The 24,276-nt window shown below is 51.3% G+C and overlaps 8 protein-coding genes across 8 annotated transcripts; 6 read left to right on the plus strand and 2 right to left on the minus strand.

Moving 5' to 3' along the window:
- Positions 1 to 975: 975 nt before the first annotated feature.
- On the minus strand, positions 976 to 1,884 carry SCP_0900260 (mitochondrial ribosomal protein; the record flags this gene model as incomplete). Its single annotated transcript, XM_027761261.1, has 1 exon — positions 976 to 1,884. One exon carries the CDS (start codon positions 1,882 to 1,884, stop codon positions 976 to 978), a length of 909 nt encoding a protein of 302 aa, XP_027617062.1.
- A 223-nt stretch (positions 1,885 to 2,107) lies between these two features.
- Positions 2,108 to 6,776, plus strand: SCP_0900270 (Metallo-dependent phosphatase; the record flags this gene model as incomplete). Its single annotated transcript, XM_027761262.1, has 17 exons — positions 2,108 to 2,459; positions 2,905 to 3,414; positions 3,467 to 3,914; positions 3,972 to 4,083; positions 4,140 to 4,170; positions 4,223 to 4,370; positions 4,424 to 4,626; positions 4,679 to 4,733; positions 4,800 to 4,939; positions 4,989 to 5,001; positions 5,190 to 5,382; positions 5,430 to 5,594; positions 5,642 to 5,910; positions 5,965 to 6,017; positions 6,069 to 6,170; positions 6,224 to 6,575; positions 6,635 to 6,776. The coding sequence occupies 17 exons, from the start codon at positions 2,108 to 2,110 to the stop codon at positions 6,774 to 6,776; spliced, it is 3,288 nt and encodes a 1,095-aa protein (XP_027617063.1).
- Positions 6,777 to 7,455: 679 nt separating this feature from the next.
- SCP_0900280 (Aspartic protease) lies at positions 7,456 to 9,188 on the plus strand (the record flags this gene model as incomplete). Its single annotated transcript, XM_027761263.1, has 4 exons — positions 7,456 to 7,694; positions 7,864 to 8,477; positions 8,527 to 8,879; positions 8,934 to 9,188. 4 exons carry the CDS (start codon positions 7,456 to 7,458, stop codon positions 9,186 to 9,188), a joined length of 1,461 nt encoding a protein of 486 aa, XP_027617064.1.
- Positions 9,189 to 10,431: 1,243 nt separating this feature from the next.
- Positions 10,432 to 12,019, plus strand: SCP_0900290 (Uncharacterized protein; the record flags this gene model as incomplete). Its single annotated transcript, XM_027761264.1, has 7 exons — positions 10,432 to 10,665; positions 10,715 to 10,879; positions 10,930 to 11,198; positions 11,254 to 11,306; positions 11,356 to 11,457; positions 11,511 to 11,814; positions 11,872 to 12,019. The coding sequence occupies 7 exons, from the start codon at positions 10,432 to 10,434 to the stop codon at positions 12,017 to 12,019; spliced, it is 1,275 nt and encodes a 424-aa protein (XP_027617065.1).
- A 217-nt stretch (positions 12,020 to 12,236) lies between these two features.
- On the minus strand, positions 12,237 to 12,536 carry SCP_0900300 (hypothetical protein; the record flags this gene model as incomplete). The annotated part of the gene is made up of 2 exons (XM_027761265.1): positions 12,237 to 12,412; positions 12,470 to 12,536. The coding sequence occupies 2 exons, from the start codon at positions 12,534 to 12,536 to the stop codon at positions 12,237 to 12,239; spliced, it is 243 nt and encodes an 80-aa protein (XP_027617066.1).
- Positions 12,537 to 13,051: 515 nt separating this feature from the next.
- On the plus strand, positions 13,052 to 13,762 carry SCP_0900310 (hypothetical protein; the record flags this gene model as incomplete). Its single annotated transcript, XM_027761266.1, has 1 exon — positions 13,052 to 13,762. The coding sequence occupies one exon, from the start codon at positions 13,052 to 13,054 to the stop codon at positions 13,760 to 13,762; it is 711 nt and encodes a 236-aa protein (XP_027617067.1).
- Positions 13,763 to 16,851: 3,089 nt separating this feature from the next.
- Positions 16,852 to 17,490, plus strand: SCP_0900320 (hypothetical protein; the record flags this gene model as incomplete). The annotated part of the gene is made up of 1 exon (XM_027761267.1): positions 16,852 to 17,490. One exon carries the CDS (start codon positions 16,852 to 16,854, stop codon positions 17,488 to 17,490), a length of 639 nt encoding a protein of 212 aa, XP_027617068.1.
- A 2,156-nt stretch (positions 17,491 to 19,646) lies between these two features.
- Positions 19,647 to 21,431, plus strand: SCP_0900330 (Metacaspase-1A; the record flags this gene model as incomplete). Its single annotated transcript, XM_027761268.1, has 14 exons — positions 19,647 to 19,865; positions 19,917 to 19,998; positions 20,048 to 20,133; positions 20,185 to 20,245; positions 20,295 to 20,404; positions 20,474 to 20,536; positions 20,593 to 20,617; positions 20,677 to 20,777; positions 20,835 to 20,909; positions 20,979 to 21,059; positions 21,120 to 21,138; positions 21,192 to 21,237; positions 21,293 to 21,350; positions 21,405 to 21,431. The coding sequence occupies 14 exons, from the start codon at positions 19,647 to 19,649 to the stop codon at positions 21,429 to 21,431; spliced, it is 1,053 nt and encodes a 350-aa protein (XP_027617069.1).
- Between the last annotated feature and the right edge of the window lie 2,845 nt (positions 21,432 to 24,276).

Here is a 24,276-nt window from a genome sequence, read left to right on the forward strand (position 1 = left end):
TGAAATCGTGTCGCCCGATGACGAAACCATTGCCCGACGTGCGCGAACCCCGGCGGCTAGACATCACTCACGCCAGTGCCGGTGCCATAAACCGCGCCGAAGGAAGGAGAGGAATACGGAGGAGTTCCAAAGAGAGTGTCGCACGAATTGCAGTGAACAGAGAATAATTGCTACCGGCGGGGGGTCAGAAAAATATAATGACGGACGTGCCTTAGTGACGCCGTACCGAGTACGAAGTTGTTTACCGGGGCTTCCTGTTGGCGCGCGGCGACTTGAATGGGACCCAGCAGGAGCTAGTACTTATGTCTGCTGGGCACGGGAAATGGAAGGATAGCATTGTCCGCCAGGTAGGGACAATGATGATCTACGTGTTGGCGATGTCCTGGCAGACCATAATGGATGCCTCTCCCATACGCTCCACTATGTTGTGGGTGTTGACGATCCTATACCACTAACCTGCGACTGACAGGATATGGCGACGGTGTACGTCAACGGCCTACGACATGGCGAGCGTGTCCGGTACGAACGAACGGGCGTGTACTTGAAGCCTAATTCAGTGTGTGTGTGGCGGGATGAAGATAATATTTGTACTTCAAATGACCCTCTCGGATGCATCACGCACATAGTGTCGGTGAATTCTGCCGCAGTACTACATGTACAGAGGTCAGTTCTGTGTTTGACGAGCACTGTCGCATTGCAAACACTTCTCGTATCAGCTTCCGGTCGTCCGTAGGAAGTCTGCTTGGTTGTTGAGGGAATATGCTCTGGCTGCCAACGTGAATTTCAGTGCCGTGGCTTGCTCAACCTCGTTCGGCCTCGATCATTGATTTACCAGCTCACTCGACATCGGTCGATCTAAATTGTTGATGTATTCATGCTTCAGACTCAAGATACATTGAAAAAGCCTGTAACCGGAATATTGCACGACAATGCGCGACGGAAAGTGACTCAACAAAGTACGATCGAAGGTCAGGATTAGCTCGCCGTGACCGCTTCTGCAGTCTGTCTGCTCTCTCTCATCCGCTCCTTTGTATCTGCGATAGCCAGCTCCCTCGCGGCCCGCCGCTGAGAGATGATGCGCAGGATATTCCCCCTCTGCGCCGTCACCCCAGTTCGCCATCTGAACTTCGACCCGGACCCTCGGGTGCGGCGAAGGAGCTCGAGCGTGCGAGCATCTTCGAGCAGTTTCATCCCAAAGTTTTCTTCGAGCCATTTCTCCCGCTTTTCTCGATCGGCAGCATTCATATCCTCCTTGGCTTGCGGATAATAGAATGGCTCAACCAGGCCGACCACCGCGCGCTTGTACGTCTTGTACACCTTTTTTACGGAAAAGGAAAAATCGGCGGGGTCGCGTGTGTACGGTGAGAGGTAGTTGTCGGTGCGGATGTAGGTTGTCTTGACGCCGTAGACGGCCTGGAGGTAGGAGCGGACGTCGGTCTTGGTGACGGACTGGGAAATGCGGAACGTCGCTTCGTACGGGTTGTACGGCTGGCCGGCCGGGGTGTGGTTGCGCACGAGGCGGAAGATAATGTTGGGAAGGTATATCTTCTGGCCGACGACCCGCACCTCCTTCTCGCCGTCCTCATTCAGCAGCTGGCGCACACCGCGCATGCGACTCCGACGACCGTTCAGCTTCTCCAACCACTCTGCCTCTGTCGGTGACAGCCCGTCCTCGCCCATCAGTTCGCCCTTGGCCAAGGCGCGTTGGTAACGCGCGAATTCGGTCGGTGTGAGACCATCGGGGGTCGCGTCAGACTCGTTAGTGCCTACAGCGGGCTGCTTTCGGAGTCGACGGCGGCGGACAGCGAGCGGGGTGGACGCCGTTCTCGCTGTGGCAGCAGCATCTGGGATGGCGGAATAGAGACGACGCAGACAACGCTGCATTTTGGTGAAAAGAACGTTCGGAGACTTGGACGAAGTATGGACGAAGTACCGATTTTACGCGCTACCGGCGCACACAATATTTGGTCGTATTGACAAAGTGGCGGCTCGTCTTATCTACCCGAGTCCTGCTCTGGAAACTTGAAGTTCTCCACCCTCAGGCCGACGACGGACGTTCTCTCTCTCTGTGACCAGTAATCCAACTTGAGCCGGCACAGTGCCTGCCATGGCACTTTCCTTGTTCAGAATATTTCGTTTCCTGCGCTCTATCTTCACGCCTGCAGCGCTCATTATAGGCTTCTCATGTCTGCTCACTTTCATCTTCGTGCTCTACCAGCCAACACCCGGACCTGGCAGCATCCAACGCCTCGGCTGGCAGTCTTGGGACATCATTAGCGATGCTCCTGTGTCTGGTGCGAACTCAGACGTCTCGGAGTCTGGTGGTGCAAGCCAGCCCACCACCGGTGGGCAGCCTGAGGGCGTAGATTGGTGGAATGTCACCTCGCCGGACGTATCTTCGAGCTCCGCAAGTCTTCCTCTGGATGTGTGGGATCCATTATTGCCGCATGATACCGGATGTACGTGTCTTTCTGTTTACCCTCAATGCGAGCTCTCGCGCAATGGAGCGTCACCGGAGCTCTCTCCTGTAATGCTCAGCGCTCAGGGTTTATTCTTGGGAGTTCTGGATATCCGTACTCTTAGAATGAGGGCATGGTTCACACGAGCATTTGTTCACGTCAGCCTGCTTCAATTGGACGAAATCTTGGCCAGTCTGTTGTACAGATAGATAGGCCAATATTTCCGACCCATTGTTTGAAGTGAATTTGACCTGGTGAAGCATGTTTTTATATGACCGTGGAGTGATCATTCTGCCGTGCCTTTATTACTTGACGGTGGACGGCAAGGACTACGGATGCGCTGCTTAGACGTGAGAATCGTGCGCAATGCATACAGATGTGACTGATCCTACCCATACATCTCTATATCTCGACGTCATATATGCTGATTGCCTCATTTCTTCAGTGACTGAGATTGCAATTACCCAGTGCTGGATCGACCCGTGGTATGCGCCGTCGGTTGCGGGCTCGATGTGCTATCCAGGCTCGACGAAGGAGCAAGATGCGACGAAGGGAAAGTGGGTGCGCGTCGAGCGCAACTTGAATTCCCAGTCGGGTCTCATGAGCCTCAACGTGTACTACCGCCGGACTCGCCGCCACGACCTGCCGGTGGTGACGGAGCTGCGCATCCTCCCTGACCGTGAGACGCCGTCCCCGTTCGGCGCAGACTGGAATAAAGTGGCGCATTCTGTGAACCCTTCGGGTCACAAGCTGTACCTGTGGTACAAGATGTCGAAGACATTGGCAGAGATGAGCGCGGATGAGCGCCAGAACGAGCTGGTGACAGAGATCGACGTGCTCTTCGGCGATGATCAGCCGTGGTATGGATTCGAAAAACTCGACATGCCCGTGTTGGACCACAAGGCGATCGTTGGGCGCGAAAGCGTGTGGCTGACGTACCGGAGAGGCGTGAAGCGTATGTCTGACAACCATTGTTGTCTTTCTGTAAATGACTGACTGAGCAACAGCACCCCCGCGAGCGCCGCCGTTGCACTTTTCTCATGACGGCCGGTTCAAGATCATGCAGATCGCAGACCTGCACTTCTCTGTCGCTCAGGGGACGTGCAGAGACACCGATCTCTCACCGTGCAGCGGCTCGGACAACCTGACGTCATCATTACTCTCGCGCATGCTCGACATTGAGCGGCCGGATTTTGTAGTTTTCACTGGGGACCAGTTGAACGGACAGGGAACTTCATGGGACGTGAGATCCGTACTTGCCAAGTTCTCTCGCAGCGTAGCAGAGCGCGGCATTCCCTGGGCCGCGGTATTTGGCAATCACGATGACGAAGACGGTGACAGCAGGGAGGCGCAGATCAAGTACATGCAGGGCCTGCCGTATAGCCTTGTCGAGGCGGGTCCCAAGGGCATCCATGGTGTCGGGAATTATGTGCTCAAAGTGAAGAGTGCTGATCCGTAAGTATTCTGACCTGAGCTCGCGATGCGTCTCATTTCTGACGATCGCTTTTGAAGTTCTATGATGCATCTTCTCACTTTGTACTTCCTTGACTCCGGATCCTATTCCAAAGGGTTTCTCAACTGGTTCGGTTTCTTCGTACCGACTGAATATGATTGGATTCACCAGGTGTGTCACTTTGATTTTTGGATGGTCGCGCATCTTATTTACTACCTTGGATGTAGGACCAAATTGATTGGTTCCTCGAGCAATCAGGTTTGTTGGTCGGACATTAATTCTGTATTCAGACTGATGTTTAGGCATCCAGCTTCCATTGACCCGATTGAGCGACCATTCACACCCGATAATGCCAAGGATATGGGCGATATTTGGGCGCGGCAAGCAGCAGATCAATTAACCCCCGACACGAGGAGACTTGCAAAGCCCAACGCACTTATGTTCTTCCATATCCCACTGTATGTCGTTCCTCATACTGTTGATCTGAGTCTCATAACACGTGCATTTTCAGCGAGGAGAGCTACGCAGCGGCTGACGTGAATCCCGACACTGGTATCCCGCTTGATGTTGGTCTACATGACTTGGAAGGCAAAGGATCGGCCAAGAAGCAGGACGGTTTCTTCCACAAGGGTTTGTTACAAGCCATGGAGAGCGATCATCGTGCTGGAGGAAACGCACGCGAAGTCAAGGTCGTCGGGAACGGACATTGTCATGGTCAGTCGTTCCTTTCTGCTGCTCGAATATACTGTTGAATTCCATCCGTCAGTCACTGAGAACTGCAGAAGGGTGCAGGGCGTGTGGTTATGCTTCGGCGGTGGAGGGTGAGTGTCTGACATGCCTCCTGGTTCTACCGTCTGCTCACGGCTGATCTGCCGTCTACATCTTAGGTCATATTCTGGCTATGGGCGGATTGGTTTCGATCGCCGCGTCCGCATCTACGACATCTCCGACTACGGCGAGACCATCCGTACGTACAAGCGTACCGAGCACAACGAAGTCATCAACGAAATAGTGCTCGCTGGGCGTGGTGCGCCCCCTCCATACGAAGGCATGCGCTAGGCGTTTCTTTATTGAAGGTTTGCGGAACGGGTAGAGTGTACGATGATACGGTGACGTTAGGGACTTTGTGGATATGTATTCTAGACATCGCTGCTCTGGTTATCAGAATCGCAGGTACCATTTTTGACCTTCTACCGTGAATGACTGCTATGTTGAAATCTCGAACGGCATTGCTCGATCACTTGTGTCGATAAGCGCCCATCCGCCGTAATGCTCAGGCCACTACCCTTTGCACGGATTTGGTGGAGAGTCCGTGTACAGCACAGACCGTTTTCTTTCACTGCTAACCAATACGCGGAAGTACAACACACATCACACATACCCTCCTTTCGACAGCAGATTACGCGCACCACCAACACCAGGCTCTTCAGCGATCGACTCAAATTCCCTTCAGTTAGAAACCAAGTCCTGGTGAGTCTCTTTCCTGCCAGCTAGAAGTACATTCTGACGACCTTCAGTGCTTCATCTATGGATCGATCTTAGTGTATTGGATTGCAGCGAGGGAGACTAATGTTGAGACCTACGTATGGTCGACCCGGCTCCAAGACTCTGGCATGGCGTGGAAGTTCAGGGCGCCGACCAATGACGAGATGAGGAGAGCGCGGTATTATCAGTTCGGCAAGGTGAGTATCCCGTCGATATTTTTCAGCGAGGTCTCACTGTGTAACAGAGCTTGCAAGCAGGGTTGGCGTCCCTCAACACCATAGTGAAGGAGTGGCCGCAGACGATTAAAGGCATTGTCACTTGGGCATACGTGCAGGTCGCGCAGCCAATACTCGACACCTCTGAGGGGAGGCGGGTGTGCTGGGGCATCGGGGCTGCGAATACACTCGTATGGTTGGCATGGCAGATGCCCCGGATGCAGCCCCTCTTGACGAGGAGCTTTGTGCACAACCCGATGTCCGGGCTGTCGTACACCCTGTTTACTAGCATCTTCAGGTGATGACACCCGTGCACCGACGTGGCGACATACGCTGACCGTTCTCTGGCCAGTCACAAGAGTATTATCCATCTCTTTATAAATTCCATGGCCCTCTCAGCTTTTGGTACGTCGTATGATTGCTGCTGTATTTCTCTCCACTGATGCTTGATGCAAGGGGCTGCCGTGAGCCATTCTCTCGCCAAAAGGCAGACTGAGAATCCGACATATTTGCGGGAAGCAACCGTGAGGTGGCACTTCCTCGCGTTCTTCATCTCTGGTGCGTCTTCTCGTATCGTCTCGCTCACTGCTGCTGACTGTTGTCGTTCACAGCCGGCGTGTTCTCAGGGCTAGTGTCGCACGTCGTCGCCATGCGCTTCATATTTCCGCGTCTCGTCTCCCGTCTGTCTGCGTCTGCAAGCAATACCGCACCTCCAGGCTCATTGGCTTCTGCCTCTTCGTTCGCGTCTGCCGCGACAGCCAGGGCCGTGACGTCGGCGTCGACCACGGTCGCCTCATCGCACGGTGCCTCTGGGGCCATTTATGCAACCCTTGCACTAACCGCGTTGGAATATCCTGACACAGAAATTGCGATGGCTATACCTCCAACATTCCCGTTACCAGTAACGTGGGGTGTGGGTGCTCTCGTAGCTGTTGATATATTGGGCGTGCTGCGCGGGTGGAGGTGTGTCTTCGTCTAGCCGTGCTACGGACTGGCCCGTGTGTTGATTTTGTGTGCTTTAGGAGGTTTAACCATTGGGCGCACCTGGGCGGTGTAGCTTTTGGAGCGCTGTACCATGCGTATGGCCCCCAAACGTGGGAGTATTGTAGGCTCATCACGCTTGGCCGCATGCCGCGCTCGCTGTCGAAGCAGAAGGAGCAATGATATATTCTGTCTCCTGACGGCCTATTCGCGTGACTCCCTGTACGCTGCAGTCGAGTTGAGCTGAGCGTCGACGAACTCTGAGTCCAATATTGGTTGCAATATCTGATAAGTTGTAGTGCTGAGCTTTATATCCGAAAGCTGAATTTCTATGAATGGCTCCGTGTGTGGAAAGACTGACCGGATGATTATTGGAAAGGGATTACCTATTGTGAGTTCGAAGTTATAAACAACTCCGGCTTCAGCTGTCCCGAATTACGGATGTTTACCTTATGTAACCTCCCAGTAGTATGCGTCGCGTATCGTGCGTGCAGTGCATCAAGCTGTTGGGCGCCGCCTCTCGTCTTGCAATTGCAGAGTTTTATGCACTGGTCTGAACAGCAAGGGGAGAGATGATATAAGCGCTAAATTGCCTTTTAAGGGTGGGAATGGCAATGGTCCCCATGACACGCTGCGCAGAGCCACTCATTCTCTTTCCTTCTGCCCTCATCTTCTCACCGCTGCTCAGACAGTGTTCGTAGCTGGAACTCGTTCGTTTCTTGTCACGGACCTTAATTTTCAGCACCGGCTGGTCGGGTTTCTCGGATTTAATCACAGCCACGCCGCGCAGTGCGCAGTTTCCGACACCCATTCCGATTATATTTTTTCCCCTTCCACTCCAGTCTCTTCCTTCCTCTTCGCCATGTACTTTCTGTCTTTGACATTAGCAGCCTCGGTCTTCTTTTCGCTGGCTCCAGTTATCATTGCTGCGCCGCATCCAACTGTACCGGTTGGCAAGTCTATCGCCCTCGTGCGCCGGCCAAAGCAACAGCGCGACCTTGCCGAACAGGGCTCCCACGCGCAGAGAAGACGACTCGCTTTGGAGGCTAAGTATGGAATTGGCAGCTACAAGAACAAGAAGCGGGAGAGCGGGAATAATTTGTGAGTGTATCGTTAATGTCGCGATGCCATCAGTTCGACGAGTGGCATTCAGTGCTCGTAAGGGAATACCCAGATGACTGCCCTTAAGGTCATGTTCGGGCATGCATGCAGCTCGCCTCCAATCTCGTATGCTGCGATGTCCCCTGCAGAGGCTGATCTTTCCGCCCAGACTGGTCAATCAGGACGCCGACTCCGATTTCTACGGCTCAATAGCTGTCGGAACGCCTCCCGTCTCCTACAACGTGATCCTTGACACTGGTTCATCAGATCTATGGCTCGCCAGTGCCACCACCACTGGCGCTGTCTCGAACGTGCCCAGCGGGGTACCCACATTCGAGCCGTCCAAGTCATCAACTTTTCAATCGCTTAATCAATCGTTTCAGATCCAGTATGACTCGGGTGCGGCGCAGGGTGTACTAGCCAAAGATACCGTGCAGATGGCTGGTTTCGAGGTAGCAGGGCAGGAATTCGCGGTAGTCTCTGAGGTGTCTCAGGGTCTGCTGAACGCACCTGTATCCGGGCTTATGGGCATGGCATGGCAGCAGATCGCGTCGTCGGGTGCGACTCCGTTCTGGGAGACGCTCGAGCAGACGAGTGGTTCGCTTTCGGAGCCGCTTATGGCGTTTCAGCTCACTCGTTTCGGAAATGACACGAATGCACGCCAGCTGGAGCCCGGAGGAACATTCACCCTCGGCGGCGTCGACTCCAGTCTCTTTACCGGCAACATTGACTACCAGGATATTCCTAGTGGAGAAATTGGCTACTGGATCCAGGAACTGAGCGGTGCGCGAGCTTTATTCCGCTGTGATGTATATTACTGACTTTCTTGTAGGCCTTACATCGCAGGGTCAGGCTGTTTCCTTGGAGAACGGATCTGCATCGTACGCTGCCATCGATACGGGCACGACCCTTGTCGGTGGACCCGCGTCTGCTATTGCTGGTATCTTCGCCGCAATTCCTGGTAGCGCACCGGGCACTGGGCAGTATGAGAACTATTACACCTATCCTTGCTCGACCTCGGTGAACGTGACGCTCAAGTTCGGCTCGAGTTCGATCGCGTGGCCAGTTTCGAACGCAGACTTCATGCTTGAGCAAATCTCCTCGGACACGTGTCTGGGCGCGTTCTTCGTTGTGGACAACTCGGGAACCAGCGCGCCAGCATGGATCGTCGGGGACACGTTCCTTGTGCGTTTATTGTCAGCGGTTGTTCGTTCCACTGCTGATACCCGAACTCCACAGAAAAATGTGTATACGGTTTTCAGTGCATCACCCCCGTCTGTTGGCTTTGCGCAGTTGTCGAGCACTGCGTCGGCTATGAATGGCGTGAACGCAGCGGTGCCCTCGCCTACCATCGGCTCAGTGACTGGAGCCGTGAGCGCGACGGGCGTGAGCCCGAACCAGGACCCGGTCAGCAATGGTGCCAGTCCTTCACATGATAGCATGAGTGTGCTGTTGTTACTTGTGGTTGGCACCGTTGTCGGCTGTCTTGTTTGATTGTGGTAGTCCATTGGGGGTCCGTGATCTCCAGATATATACCGTTACGATCGGACGAAGGAACGAAGTGGACTTTATACTCTAGTGCGTTATTAATCGATTGCTCTTGGTTCAGCACTATGTCTAGTTGCGGTGTTCATAGACTTTGTTTGCACGGATTTTGGTTGCGTTCGCTGTCCGCTGTGTAACAATGCTCAGGAATGTTGATTTGTTCCTGCATTTTGAACTCATTATGTGTGGTGCCACGCTCGTATTTCACAGGCAATATTATGGTGTCGCGAGATCGCGTCTGCGACTAGCACCTCGTTGTCTTTTTGACAAGATTGGCGGGCACCCCAGAGAGTGGAACCGCAAGCGGGTCTGGGGGAAAGACGGCTCTCCAAGACATGTCGCCTTGGACTCCCATGTATCATGCAGCAACGCGAAATTTGCTCTGAATATCGTGCAGCTTTCTGATGAGACGTTGTTTTTCCACCATCGGCAACAAAGACAAAGTTATATCTGCGGTCCGCGAGGTGCGCTCAATTTGTACACTGTTCCCCGCTCGGCTCCTGATCTACATAGAGTATCGTTCCCTGAGGCTCTTCCTTGCTGGTCATTCCCTCGGTGGATTCTCTTCCGTACGCATCTATCTGTCGACGCACCACTTTCTCTTACTCGCTGTTTATGCAGGAGGCAGCCTGGAAAATGGCAGTTGTCTGGAACAGTTCGCAGTTCTCTTATAGTTACACATTGTTGAACTTGAATTCGGTTTGTTACCGCTGAATGAATTAAATGCGACGTCCGTGTTGCGCAGATTATTAGGTTTGTGTTCAGTCAAACGACGAAACGATGGACACCTCGTCGGAGCGGCCAGTTATCCCTCACGTCACGTGTAAGCCGACAGGACGCGTCGCGTGTCAGAGCGCTTCACTTCTTCTGCTTACCATCACCTGCAGAACGACTGTCTTCTTCATTCTAGTAACTGTAGCTTTCCTTGGACTGACATAATTAAAGAAGATCATAAAGGAATAATCATTTCCCATCTCAGAGACACTGGCAAAGGGTTTCCATTTTTCCCAATGCTCTGAGAAGCTCATTTTACCGGAAACTACTGTTTGTGTTCGTACGATCCTGAATATATGCATCCCATTTACAACTCACTGCTCATGCTTGTGTTGCACAGTCAATAGATACTGAGAAATCATCGGGATACGCCCGCGTAGACAGTCTACTTTGAAGCTGGGAGAACTTGAGGATCACCATGCTCTGGACTTTGCGCGCATACCCTCTCCGCTTCTGCATACCTCAAACACGGCGCTCTCTATCCGCTTGTCCGTCTCGCCGATTTCCTCGAATAACGTCGCACCATGTTCGCCCCTACCGAGCTCCGGAAGCACCTCACGTTCCTAGCTTTCGCGAAGAGCTTGCCAAGACTGAGGTGGAGATGCTCGGCGAGAACACGCGAATACCCCCTACTGTCAGTAACCAGATACTCGTATGTGCCACCTTTTTTTCACTCTGCGTCTTGCTACAGTGATTTTCAGTTCTTCCTAGTAGGTTCGACACTCGCGTTCGGCGCCGCTGCGCGGTGGACTAACGAAGATACGCTGTATTGGACGAACAAGATATCGGAATCAAGTTTGGCGTATATGCTACGGGTGCCGACAAACCGCGAGATGGCTGCCGCGCGATACGAGCACCTGGTTCAGGTGCAGTGCATATATGTATCTATTCATCACTGGCTGACCTGCAGCCTCAGAGATTGAAGGCGTCTATCGTCAAAATCAACGAGTCGATACAGGGCTGGCCGCAGTCACTCAAGTCGCTAACAATTTACACCGTGGTGGAAGGCGCGAATGAAGCACTGAGGGCTTCGGAAGGGTGGCGGGTCTGCGCGGGGATAGCTGCCGTGAACGGGCTGGTGTGGATGGCGTGGGCCATCCCTCCGCTTCAGACGTTCATGATGCGCAGCTTCACGCACCACCCGCTGTCGGGACGTTCGTACACGATGCTCACCAGCGTGTTCAGGCGAGTGCGCCCTTTTGTCGGGACGGATCCTTTTTTCTGATGCACCGATCGGCAGCCACCACGGTTTCATACATCTCTTGTTCAATTGCATGGCTTTGACAAGCTTTGGTACGTTTCTCTTTTGTGCCTGCATTTCGCGCCTGCTGACTTTTGACAGGATCCGCCGCGACGTCGTATTTTGGAAAACAGCAGCAGAAGGACCCCTCTAACCTGCGTGAATCTACGCCGATATACCACTTCCTTGCATTCTATGTGTCAGGCAAGTTAGCCTGTGTCTCGATCACAGCGATGCTGATGCTCTCATTTTTCCAGCGGGCATATTCGCCTCACTCGCTTCGCACGTCGCGGCGTCGCGGATACTCTACCCGCGCCTGGTAGCCGCGGCAGCAGCAGCGATACCAATCTCAGCGGCGAAAGCCGGGAAAGTGGCAGCGAAGAAGATTTTCCCGTCGCTGGGAGCGTCCGGCGCGGTCTACGCCGCGGTGGTGGTCACCGCGCTCGCGTTCCCGAATAACAGCGTAGCCCTGATTTTCCTCCCTGGCCTGCACTTCCCCATCCTGTGGGGCGTGGGCGGGATGGTCGTCATGGACGTGATGGGTGTGCTGCGGGGGTGGGCGTGAGTGCACTGGACAGTCTTACGTGATACCTGGTGTCTGACGTGCGTTTCGCGCAGGTTGTTTGACCACTACGCGCATCTCGGAGGGGCGGCGTTTGGTGCGTTGTACTTTATGTATGGCCCGTCGGTGTGGGAGTCCTTCCGGATGATGACCCTCGGCTCGATGCCTCGCTCGCTCTCAGGCACCGCGCGCAAACAGTCGTAATTGCTGAGTCGTTTGGTATCTGCTGTCGATAGTTGATTATTACCACTGCTCAAATGCCTGGATATTTACTAATGATAGCCTGTTGTTAATTCAACAAACATCTTTTGTTCTCAACTCAGCGTACGACATCGCGTCAACCCCTATTCGTTTTGACGGAAAAACTCAATTGCAATTAATGCGGATGTACAACAGCTGCATTTTTTTCCCCAGCAGCTGGTCAGTATTCTGGAGGAAAATTAAACGTCTGAATGAAGTACAAGTGACGCGTCCGTTCGGGCATATGTCGCCCGTCCCACGGTACCGGCGGACGGTACGTCTTGGACTGATCTCGCTTTGAAAGTTTGTCGCGTTTCTTTGGTGCCGTCGTCTGCCTTGTCATAACAATGGACCAGGCTTAGGGCATTCGTCTCCGTTAGTACCAGTCTCTAGTACTCTCGAAGATGGACATACTGTAGTTCTCTGGTACACATTCTCGCAAAGCTACTTGCGGAAGTAGCGGGACAGCGATATAGTGCATTCCACTAGACCAGCAAATACTGTCACGGTTTTTCTCGGTTACTGTATGGGTCTCTGGCTCACCCACAGTTTTACATTGGCAAATATTCCTGAGGCGACAACTTGCCATCCTAGGCTGCAGTTGAACTATTTGCAGCCGTTGGCATAGTACACTCAACTTGCCTTTGCTAAGTTATAGAACTTGTTGGAAAGTAGCGCCCAAATTTCTGGAGCTCCAGAAATTGGGGAGCGCCCAAGGGCAGACAAGCCGAGGGCATGATTACAAAGACAAAGAAGGAAATTTGCTTATATAAAGTGGAGCGTCTAGAACTGTATATATACAGAAATCTATTTTAGGACGCGTAATCACGCGCCCCGACGCATCTTGACCCGCCATCACTACCTTCCTATTTGGGAACTAAGGCATGATTTCTAACAGGTTATGAGCCCCGGCTCTAGCCAATAAATACTCGGATAACAACAGCCCCTATTGTGGCTACAAAAATTGTTACCCCCTTACTAGTATGAGAACAAATAATGTCGACCAGCACTGATAATACGAGCAATAGCAATGCTTACCGGATTCCGCTCCTGAAAGAAGACAATTGGCTCTCGTGGAAGCGCCACGTCGAGGCCATCCTTAATGATAAGGGTCTCCAGGAGTATGTGACTGGAAAGACACTGAAGTCGCAGCCGAGTAATGACCCGGCCAATAGGGCAGCGAGAGAGGCGGAGATTAGTGTCTGGAGAGAGAAGGACCTCAAGGCCCAGAACGTAATTGTGCTATCGCTGGGAGATTCCCAGATGGTGCACATCGCTGGAGCTGAGACGGCACGGGCCATGTGGGAGCAGCTCCGCACAGTCAAGGAACAGCGTGGACAGCATGGAATTCTCGTGCTGTGCCGGCGTTTTTACCAGATGCAAGCCAAGGAAGAAGACAATATCTCCAATCATATCACACAGTTGCGACAGATCCAGGAACAACTCCACCTAATGGGGAAGGTTGTTTCTGATGAGGATTTCCGGCTCATCCTGGCCACTTCATTACCGGAGTGTCACGGGGGCCAGTCGTGCCACCGTACATCCGGTTCATCATCGTCAGTGACTAAGCCTTCGCAAGGGCTCAAGTCAATCATGAGGGGTCCGACCTCCAGTCATAGCGATAACCAGAGGTCGGCCCAGTGGAGTAGTCTTATGAATGCTTGGCTGCTGTCTGCGGACCAAGGTCGATCTATTGCACAGATGTAGATGGTAAAACTGGTTGATGTGTAACCAGGACAAGATGGGGACTCCAGCTTGTCCTGTCGGTCTTATATACAAGTACAGGTGTCTGTCTACCTGTAATACTAGAACTACGATTGGTCCATCGGTCTCAATACAAGGGCACAGGGTTCGTATACCTGTCCCACGGTCGTGAGAATGCTGAGTCAGTCATGACTCTGCATGAGAGACAATCTGTCCATATGGAGATAAGGTCGTGCTGCAAAGACAAGGCAGCAGCGAGGTTGTCGTGCGTCTAGCGCATGTATCAGGGTCTAGGGCCATGCCCATGAGGTTCGGTATCTGTATCGTAAGGGTAAGGCAAAGGTGAGGCAAACATGCCTTTGTCGCATGTGTGATAGGAAGTGCGTCCTAGGTCTGGATCTTGTACATGAGGTAAACATGCCTTGAGCACAAGGTGCATATCATCAGATGATCTGGTAGATCCGTGCCGGATAGATAAGGGCGATGACCATGATGACATCATGGTCATGTGGTCAGTGACATCATTGTCACATGGTTAGTCTAGGCTCTGTGATGTCATTGTCACGTGATCGGTAAAGGTAGAGGCGGAAGTCGTCCGCGCGTTCCTCAGAGAGGAGCTTTGTAACACAGAGAGCTGAGATTCTTTCCTCAGCTCTTACTTTGGCGCCGAAGGTGCTGACAACGTGCACCCTCAGCTTACATCACAAGAATTGATTGCCATCATTCTTGATGAAAATAGGCGAAGGCACGAGCGTGGCGAGCGTGGTCAATCCTCGGACCAAGCCATGGTTGTCAAAGGAAAGAAGCACCCCTTCGGGGAATACAAAAAATGTTCAATCTGCGGAAAGCCGGGACATCTTGGTAACGAGTGTCGGCACTGCGACAAGGTCAAATGTATGAATTGCGGAAAATTCGGGCATAAGGCCACGGATTGTTGGGCTAAAGGTGGCGGCAAAGCCAGACAGGGCCCGCCGATGAAACAGCAAAAGATGAAACGTGCTTACGAAGCACGTGAGGTCGAATCGAGAGAGGATGAGGCAAAAATAGCCTACGATAATGATAGTGACACTGTATCTCTCGAATCTGATGGCGAAATCACTTCTTTCTATGAGTGGTTTGCCGACTCTGGGACAACTTCACACATTACAAATCGTTGTGAAGTCTTCGCGACCTATCAGGTGCTCGAAGATCATGTGATCATGGGCATCGGACCGCAACCAACACAGGCATTGGGCCGCGGTACGGTCGATGTCGAAAGTGAAGTAGGAGACCAGAAAGTGAAATTCCGTCTCTACGGTGTACTGTATGCGCTGACAGCACCCAATAGCCTCCTCTCCATCACGTGTTTGGATGACGTGGGAGGAAGAGTACTTATGGGTAATAGTCGCGCAATACTAATAGATAAAAATAAACACACTCTTGCTATAGGCAAGAAAAATGGACGACTATATTCGTTGAAATTGCGTCCAATAGTTCCACAACCTGCGCGAACCTATACTGCTAAGGAATATGGCCCGCATACCCAGGAAGAGTGGCACAAGATCTATGGCCATATTGGGAAACTAGCGCTTATGCGATTATATCGCGAAGGGCTTGTTGATGGCCTAGAAATCTCACCAAGCTCAGATGAAATTAATTGCGAGGTGTGCATTCAAGCAAAGGTGACGCAGAAGCCATTTCCCAAAGAGACGGATGAATGCAGCAAGGTACCCAGAGAATTAACACACACAGATGTGTGGGGACCTGTGCAGACAGCCACTCTACAAGGGTGGAAATATTTTATTACATTTACCGATGATTACAGTCGTCGAAGTACAGTATTATTTATGAGGCATAAAGATGAAGTAACCGAAAAGATAAAGAATTATATTACCTATATCGAGTGCAAGTTTGGAAACAAACCCTTGCGACTCAGGCTCGACAATGGTCGAGAATACATGAACACCGAATTAATTAACTGGTGTCAAATGAAAGGGATCGAGATGGGTCCGACTGCGCTGTACTTACCATCCCAGAACGGGGTCTCTGAGAGATTGAATCGCACACTGCTTGGACTAGCGCACGCAATGATCTATGCGAGAGATCTATCTCGTTATCTTTGGGCTAAAGCGATTGCTCATGCAGTTTATATTAAAAATAGATCGCCTACCCAGGTGTTAAATGGGGCAACTTTTGAAGAAAAATGGAATGGGACGAAACCAAATATCTCGTACCTACAAGAATTCGGTTCCCTCGTATGGGTCCTCACGGAGGACGCAACACTATCAAAGCTAGCGCCCCGTGCCAACAAGTATATTTTTGTTGGATACATGGACGGACCCAAAGCCATCAAATATTATGATATGCACATGCACCAGATTAAAATCTCGCGTAATTTCCAATTTTCTTCGAATTCCCCGGACCATTTGCCCGGCAATGCGCCTCACGTGCCACAAGAGCAAATAGGATCCGACGTACCTATCCTCACAGCACAGCGTGAGGGGGAGCAAAATATATTTCTGAGCACCTTACCTAGCAATGCGTCAGACGTGCTGCATGCGGAAAGGAGACCCGAAGTCCCAAACCTCACAACGACCGCAGACGTGCAGCGCGAGGGGGAGTTAGGAACTTTTGCACCACAGTCACCTGCCAAAAATTCACGAAAGTGCAGATGGGATGATGATCCTGATCAACATGAGAAAAGCAGGATGGACGCACCAAGCCAGCCCAGATGAACCAGAAGAAAGACAGTTCAGCATGATTACTGTCTAATGCACAACCCAGAGGCAGATGAAGATCTGGATAATGATCCAGATAAATCAGATGCCGAATTAGTCTATATTGCAATGAGCGCCCACAGAAATGCGGACGCGGACGAGCCAAAGATGCTCAGTGATGCCAAGAGATCACTCGAGTGGCCCAAATGAGAACAGGCAGTCCAGACGGAACTCAATCAACTACAGGGTATGAAGACTTGGGAGTTAGTGGAACCTCCCGAAGATCGAAAACCCATAGGAAATAAATGGGTTCTAGTCAAGAAAACAAACAAAGAGGGTGAAATAATTAAATACAAAGCCCGCCTGGTTGCGAAGAGATATTCTCAAATCCCAGGCATGGACTATACCGAGACGTTCGCACCCGTAGTCCACCTCAAAACCATTCGAGCTATCCTCGGGCTAGCCGCAATCTTAGATTGGGAGATCGGACAGATGGACGTGAAAGGCGCCTATCTTAACGGAACTCTCAAAGAAGAAGTGTACATGCAGCAACCCGAAGGATACAGCGATGGAACGTATTGCGTATGTAAATTAAAGAAAACCCTCTACGGGCTAAAGCAGTCTGGCCGAGAATGGAATATCATGCTGAACCGCAAGTTACTAGACGCGGGATTCAAGCGCCTATTCTCGGATCCATGTGCGTACATTCAGATCAAAGGTGATAAGATAGAAATCGTCACCATTTGGGTAGACGACCTATTAATATTCACCGATGATTGCGCACTAATGGACCAATTGAAGAGCGAACTCCGAAATATGTTCGAAGTTACCGACCTTGGCGAACCCTGGAAAATTGTGGGGATAGAAATTGAGAGAGACCGTTCAAAGCGGACAATCAAAATCTCTCAGACAAAATATATTGAGTCTATCCTACACAAGAATGGGCTTACGAACACCAACACAGTTGGGATGCCTCTTGATCCAAATACAGTGCTTGAAAAAGAAGAACCCGAAACTGATGATGAATGCGACTGAGACAACGGATATGCATCGCTTGTCGGATCACTGATGTATGCGGCAATTGCCACGAGACCAGACATTGCTCACGCCGTGCAACGGCTTAGCTCATTTACTGCCAATCCCAGAATGGCTCATTGGACTGCTGCTAAATGCATCCTCCGCTATCTATCTGGAATGCGAGAACTTGGAATAATCTACGGGCCAATTGCAGATGTCAAGCCTGAAGATCAATCCATATTTGTGGGCTACTCAGATGCAGACTATGCGAACGATATCCGAGATCACAAATCAATCTCGGGATATTTATTCAAATTAGGAAATGGCACGATCATGTGGAGCTCAAATAAGCAAACCACGGTCGCGTCATCCACCACAGAAGCCGAATACATGGCATCTGCCAAAGCGGCAAAAGAAGCCGTGTGGCTCCGAACACTATTCAAAGAAATAGGTTTCGAGCAACAAGATCCTACAATTTTATTCGAGGGTAATACGGCGGCGATCTCAATCGCATGTGATCCCCAATTCCATGCGAAATCAAAACATTTTGATGTAAAGCATCATTATGTGCGCGAGAAATTGAGGGATAAATATATTGATATCCATTACTGTCCCACAGAGGACATGATAGCGGATATCCTAACAAAGTCACTCCCTAAGCCGAGGCACGAGAAGCTCGCAAAGAAGCTCGGAATGCCCATCGGCTTGAGGGGGAGTGTTGGAAAGTAGCGCCCAAATTTCTGGAGCTCCAGAAATTGGGGAGCGCCCAAGGGCAGACAAGCCGAGGGCATGATTACAAAGAAAGACAAAGAAGGAAATTTGCTTATATAAAGTGGAGCGTAGAACTGTATATATACAGAAATCTATTTTAGGACGCGTAATCACGCGCCCCGACGCATCTTGACCCGCCATCACTACCTTTCTATTTGGGAACTAAGGCGCGATTTCTAACAGAACTGAGCAAACAGGAAATTCTAACTGCGCTCTTTTAGTTGGTGACTATGAAGTCGCGATAGTTGCCCGTTTCGGTATGTTAACTGCCCCTTCAGGAAGGCGCCGCATCTCCCACGCCTTTCTACCTCGTCGAAGAGCTTCATGTTCTAATTTAATGTTGTACTCACTGCTCCGCTCAGGCATTGCACTTTTCCTTGATCTCAAGCATGCGAACTCACCTCTCGCGAAAAACCAGGCGGCTTCTTCCTGTTTCAAGCCTGTCGAGTATCTGGCCGGCAATGGAGCACGATTGCGTCCATGGATTTATCTCGAAGTGCGCATCCATAGAACAACCTATTCTGCCCACGAATTTGTTTCTCTTCTCTTTTCTTATCCTTCGAATTGAATCCTAGTCTCAACTCATTTTGTATGGCATGCAGGCGCGATGTTTCACGATGAGTTGTGAGAGTCCCTCGCGCCTCCTAGGATATGTTCTGCAAGCAGTACAATGACGCTCGTGGAATTGGAGGTCTCGGTATGCATTGTGAGTCTGACGTACTGCACTGTCAAGCCTTTTTAATTGACGAGCCTACAAACCTTGTGGTGAAGTTATGAGTCGTGCACCTGTAGTCGCGGATAACATAGGGGTGAAAGACGCGACAGGCATTTGCAGTAGGAGTCCTGCCTTCATGACCCTTCTCCTATTGTCATGCCTCCTCGATAAGTCATCTCGGAGTGCCATTGAAACATAAATCTGTGAGTTCATGTACCTGCTTATAACAAAGACATGACCCCTGGCAGTCGGGGTACTCAGCCATTGACGCCCAGGATCCTTGTGGACTTTGTCGCTGAAGTCACATCCCGACTCATGCTCAGCGTCGCGTCAATCACCACATGTGTATTTTCAGAATGGAGGACAACACGTTAGTCATTGGGACGGAAGCTTCTACCCAGTCCTTTGACCGTCGGTCAAACCCCTGGCCGATACCTAAATGATATACGCCTCTAGTCGCGTCTGAGAAATTGACGCGTTCCCTGTCACGTCGCACGTGATCCACTGGGTGATTTAGCGTCAGGCTATATTGACCTGCTCAGTCTACAGCCGGGTCATTCTTTTCCTCCCACGTCACCACCATCATTTTTGCAACAAGTTCCCGCCCAGAAATCAACTTGTACGTCCTCCCTAGCATTTTGGACGTCTTTGTGCCGACTTTTCAGTCTGTCAATTAGTACTCACAAAGATGTGGGAGGAAGAGCCTCATCAGCACCATCAGCACCATCATCACCACCACCACGAAGACGTATATATCGTGTCTGACGATTCTTCGTATGTACTCTTGCGCCCGCCGGCTGAGCGCCGGCACTTCGGACCGCTGTTCCAGGACGAGGACGAGAACGGGGACGACAGGCGGCTGCACTTCCAATACTCGCAGTGCACTGGGAGGAGGAAGGCGCTTTGCGTGCGTTTGTGAACCCCTTCTATTGTACACATCTGAAACTTGTTCTGATAGATCGGTATCAACTATATCGGTCAATCCGAGGAGCTCAAGGGATGCATCAACGATGCACACAACGTGCGCCGGTTCCTGTGTGGTAGGTATCGCTCAGTCCCTCTTCTCTTGGTGCTTATACACGTATCCAGAGGACTATGGATACCAATATGAAGACATTGTGGTGCTAACGGACGACTCGTCGAACCCCCGCTCGATTCCGACGAAGGAGAACATGGTAAAAGCCATGTCTTCCGACTTTCCTTCGGCCGGCTGATGCACAACGCAGATCGAAGCAATGAAGTGGCTCGTCAGTAATGCCCAGCCGCATGACGCACTGTTCTTCTATTGTGAAGTCGTCCTACTGTCTCGTCGATGCCAATCCTGACCGTGCGATAGACTCGGGTCACGGTGAGCAGACGAAGGATATGAACGGAGATGAGCAGGATGGGTATAATGACGTGATCTACCCTGTTGATTTCCAAGAGAATGGCCCTCTCGTGGACAATGTACGTACCTCGTCCTGTCTGCGTCTGACACCCGAGATCCATCCACCGATATCTGGACACTTCAAACAGATGCTGCATGATATCCTTGTGAAGCCATTACCTCCTGGCTGTAGGCTTACCACAATATTCGACGTAAGGGCACCCTTCGGTTAGATGCGGTGTAAACTCATTGTACGTTTCTTTTGCAGTCTTGCCATTCCGGTACTGCTCTCGGTGCGTCGTCTCTCAAATCTCCATTTAATTTCCACAATTCATCGCACTGATCATCGCAGATCTACCGTACATCTACAACCACTATGGCAAGATAAAGGAACCCGGTTTCATTAAGAAAGCGTCGCAAGGCCTACTCACCGCATTCGCTGGTTGCGGCTTCGTACGTTTCACATTATATTCCTCTTCCTGCATGATGCTTACGGCATTTGCGCTGCAGGCTCGTGCATTCTCCTCGGCAATTGAGTTCATGGAGCGTCGCTTGCGGCAGACGAAGACGAGCCCGGCAGACGTGGTACGTATTGCGATGTCTCCTTCGCTCAGAGGTTGCTGATATCTCGCTCCGACACGTGCTGCGCTGAAGATATCATGGAGCGGATGCAAGGACTCGCAGACGAGCGCGGACATGTTCGAGGCAGACCAGGCGACGGGCGCGATGAGCTACGTGAGTCAGATTTGCAGTTATACGCTCTTCCGCTAACTGATCCTCATCTCCCGGATGCAGGCGTTCATGACCTCGCTGAGTAGGCACCAGCCTGAGCCTCCTGCCATAGAATCATGCTGACAGGACGTATAGGGCAGAACAGGCACCAGAGCTACCAGCAGCTCCTCGTCAACCTTCGGTGCGTATGAATCTCTTGTACTGGGATGTCTTCGGTCTGACACGACTTTTCCCAGCGGCATGCTGCCACAGCATTACAACCAGACCCCACAGCTGTCTAGCTCGCATCCGATGGTGAGTCCTTCTGGAACTATCCGCGATCGGGTTGATGTGCATGTGTAAATATAGGACACTCGCTTGTTGTTCATCTGTTGAGCTCACGTCAACCTCGCGACTTAAAGATATTCCGATGCCGTTGAATATACAATTACAGAGCCGGAGCTCAGCGCTCAGCAGGGGAAGAAGCTCATTGATTGTGGGAGCCTTGCAAATCTATAGGATGTAGTAGGATTCTAATAGTACTTGAATGGTGGGGTTGTTGAAAATCCGTGACCTATGACCATCCGGATTGGTCGTAAACCTATAGTGGATGCCTTCCCGTAGGATTTGGAGCACTTCTAAATCACAAAGCGGACTGCGAAACACCCCACTGTGTCGGAACAGCAGGATTTGTGAAACCGTAGCGTCGCAACATGATGATGATCAAACCAAGTTCTAGAGGGTCGGAGGACGAGCGGCAGCATGATGTAAGCAATATGCAGCACCAAATATAGGCAAAGATGGGCATTGCGAGTGAGCGGAGACCGAAATCATCGTTTAGAGAGACGTTTAGAATCTGGAAGGGGGGGTCGACCCCCCCTTCCAGATATAAGGTTTAGAAAGAGCTCACTCTGCTCTCACGGTATGCGGAGATCAATTTGCCGACGTGCCGGCCTGATTTAGAGACGAAATTTAGTTTAGAACGTTTCTAAACGGCTACGGGAAGGCATCCAGGATGGTGCTTTTCTGGCTCTCCGTCATGTGACCGTGAATCCGGCTGAGCTCGGCATTTGGAAGCGTGTTCAAGCGGCGGCAAAGCGCACGTCCTGCAGTCTTCTCCATCCATGGGCCCTCTGGTCGCCCAAGTTTCAAGGCAACAACACAACCGTACAAGCACGACAGCAGCTCCAAAGATAGCTGATCTTGAAGAAAGTCACTTTCTTCTCCGAAGGCGACTCGGTTCATCTCTACTGGTCAACAACTGCAGAAATTATGGTAAGCTGTGGTTCGACGTTGTGCAACTTCATCTTCATTGTTGGAGGTTCTGCTTTCTCTACGTCTATACCAGCGTCTACTGTCTTCGGCGACTTCTTTGAATACAGGTTTCAATCCTGCTCAACCGGAAGTCAGCAAGACTCGTGATGGTCCAACCTGAGATACATGGAGGACATTAGCGGTATGCTCATTGTTTTGTATGATAACCATGTGTATGTTTTATTTTCAGACCACTGCGCAGACTCACTGATCCCCGCGCATCGTTGTCATTTTCTCCGTCGCACTCATTCGAGTATACAACAAATACTGCATCAAGTCAATCCGCTCAAAGCTGTCATCCTTGCCAAATCTGCCCACTATGACGACTTCGCCTCAGAGAACTAGTCCTCACTTTCGACGAAAGATTAAGATACAGTTAACCTCCCAACTCTCTCACGCCAGACGGGTTGCCTGGTTTCCTGTTGAAACCCTCTTCGTTGGCCGTCTTCACAGCACGGGCCGTACGGGAAGCTATTCAGGGCGGTCCTGTTCAGAGGCCTTTATGTGCGACACCTCCGATAGTCCTTCCGCTGTGCATAAAGACGCTGAGTTTTTGTACAACTCGCACGCTGATGTCCTTGCACTAAGTCTAACCCCCGTGTGCGTGTGTTCTCGAGCCGCTTGTCGCTATGGTTCTAGCTTTACGTCAACTCCGAGAATATGGTCTAGGAACGCACGGCATCAAGGGCGACCTAATCACAGCTTCCGATGGTTATGGGCGTGAAGATAGATGATTCGGGAAATGTGATGGAATGCAACGAAGGTAAGTGGTGACAATGACTCAATATTTGGATAGCTGGGTAACGAGTTACTGATACATATCTTAGCGTGCGCTTCGTAGGGTGGGGTGTCAGTTACACCTTGCCAGACCTCATCCAAGTGCTAACCGTCATGCGTTTCAGCCAGGTGCGTGCGCGGTACCATGGTGGATATTTGGTTCAATTTGCTCTCAAGCCTGGACCAGCCCGTGGGTTTTGCTCACATCTCACGCCTCACCAACACAATAGCGCGCTCTCGACGATTCGATTCTATGAGTGCGTATCCATCTTAGCCTATAGCAACGCAGATTGATATTCTGGCTGAAACCTTGTCATATCTACACAAGATATCTGCACGTGCAGCTGTTCTCGCCTTCTCGGTCATCGTGCACAACATGGTAGGCCCTACATACCGTCTTGATCTACTTTCACTACCCTCATCGCCCTCACCTGATACATCTGAGAGCGAAGCGAGTGAACAGAGGCTCTTGAACATTATCAACGCCGAACGCGAGAGCTTTGAGGCGCTCGTCGCGTTCACCGACCGAAAACTGAGCCTTTGCCCGTTCTCCGGAACAAGCACCATGACCAAAGGGCGCGCGTGCAGGCAGTCGTTCTACTTCTCGCGTGCGGGCGTGATGTGGACCCTCTACTCATGCTGCGGTCGACATGCTCTCTGTCGCGCACAGACTTTTCCGACGCTGAAGAGTAATGCGAGCTCAATCTTGTGCAGGCGTGCAAGGCGGACTTTGCAGAACCGGCAGCGGAGGTGTATGGATGCAGATCCCATCTTGTTTGGTCTTGCGATAGAGCCTGAGCGGTGTGGTTTGTTGCTGTATTGTCCCACCGCGACGCCTATGGTCTACTGTTGCTGCTCTTCTGCTACATTAATGCCCGTATGAAATTGTAGGTTTCCTGTTCACACCGTGGTATCTGAGGTTATCTCTTGTTCCGTATGCTTATTCTGGTCTATCCGTCTAGGATAGTTAACTGGATTACTACCTGCACAAGGGATGTACAGGTGACCACTTGTTATGGAGCTTCGTGCTTCTCCCCATGCGTACGTACCAAATGAGGCTGCCCCTATCTTGCCGCTTGAGATAAGACCTACCTACCTACCCGCAATATCTAAACACCAACCAGTGCAGTGCAGTGCAGTACTTTCGCAG

The sequence above is a fragment of the Sparassis crispa genome, assembly GCF_003851025.1.
Source record: "Sparassis crispa DNA, contig_000008F, whole genome shotgun sequence".
NCBI classification, from domain to species: Eukaryota; Fungi; Basidiomycota; class Agaricomycetes; order Polyporales; family Sparassidaceae; genus Sparassis; species Sparassis crispa.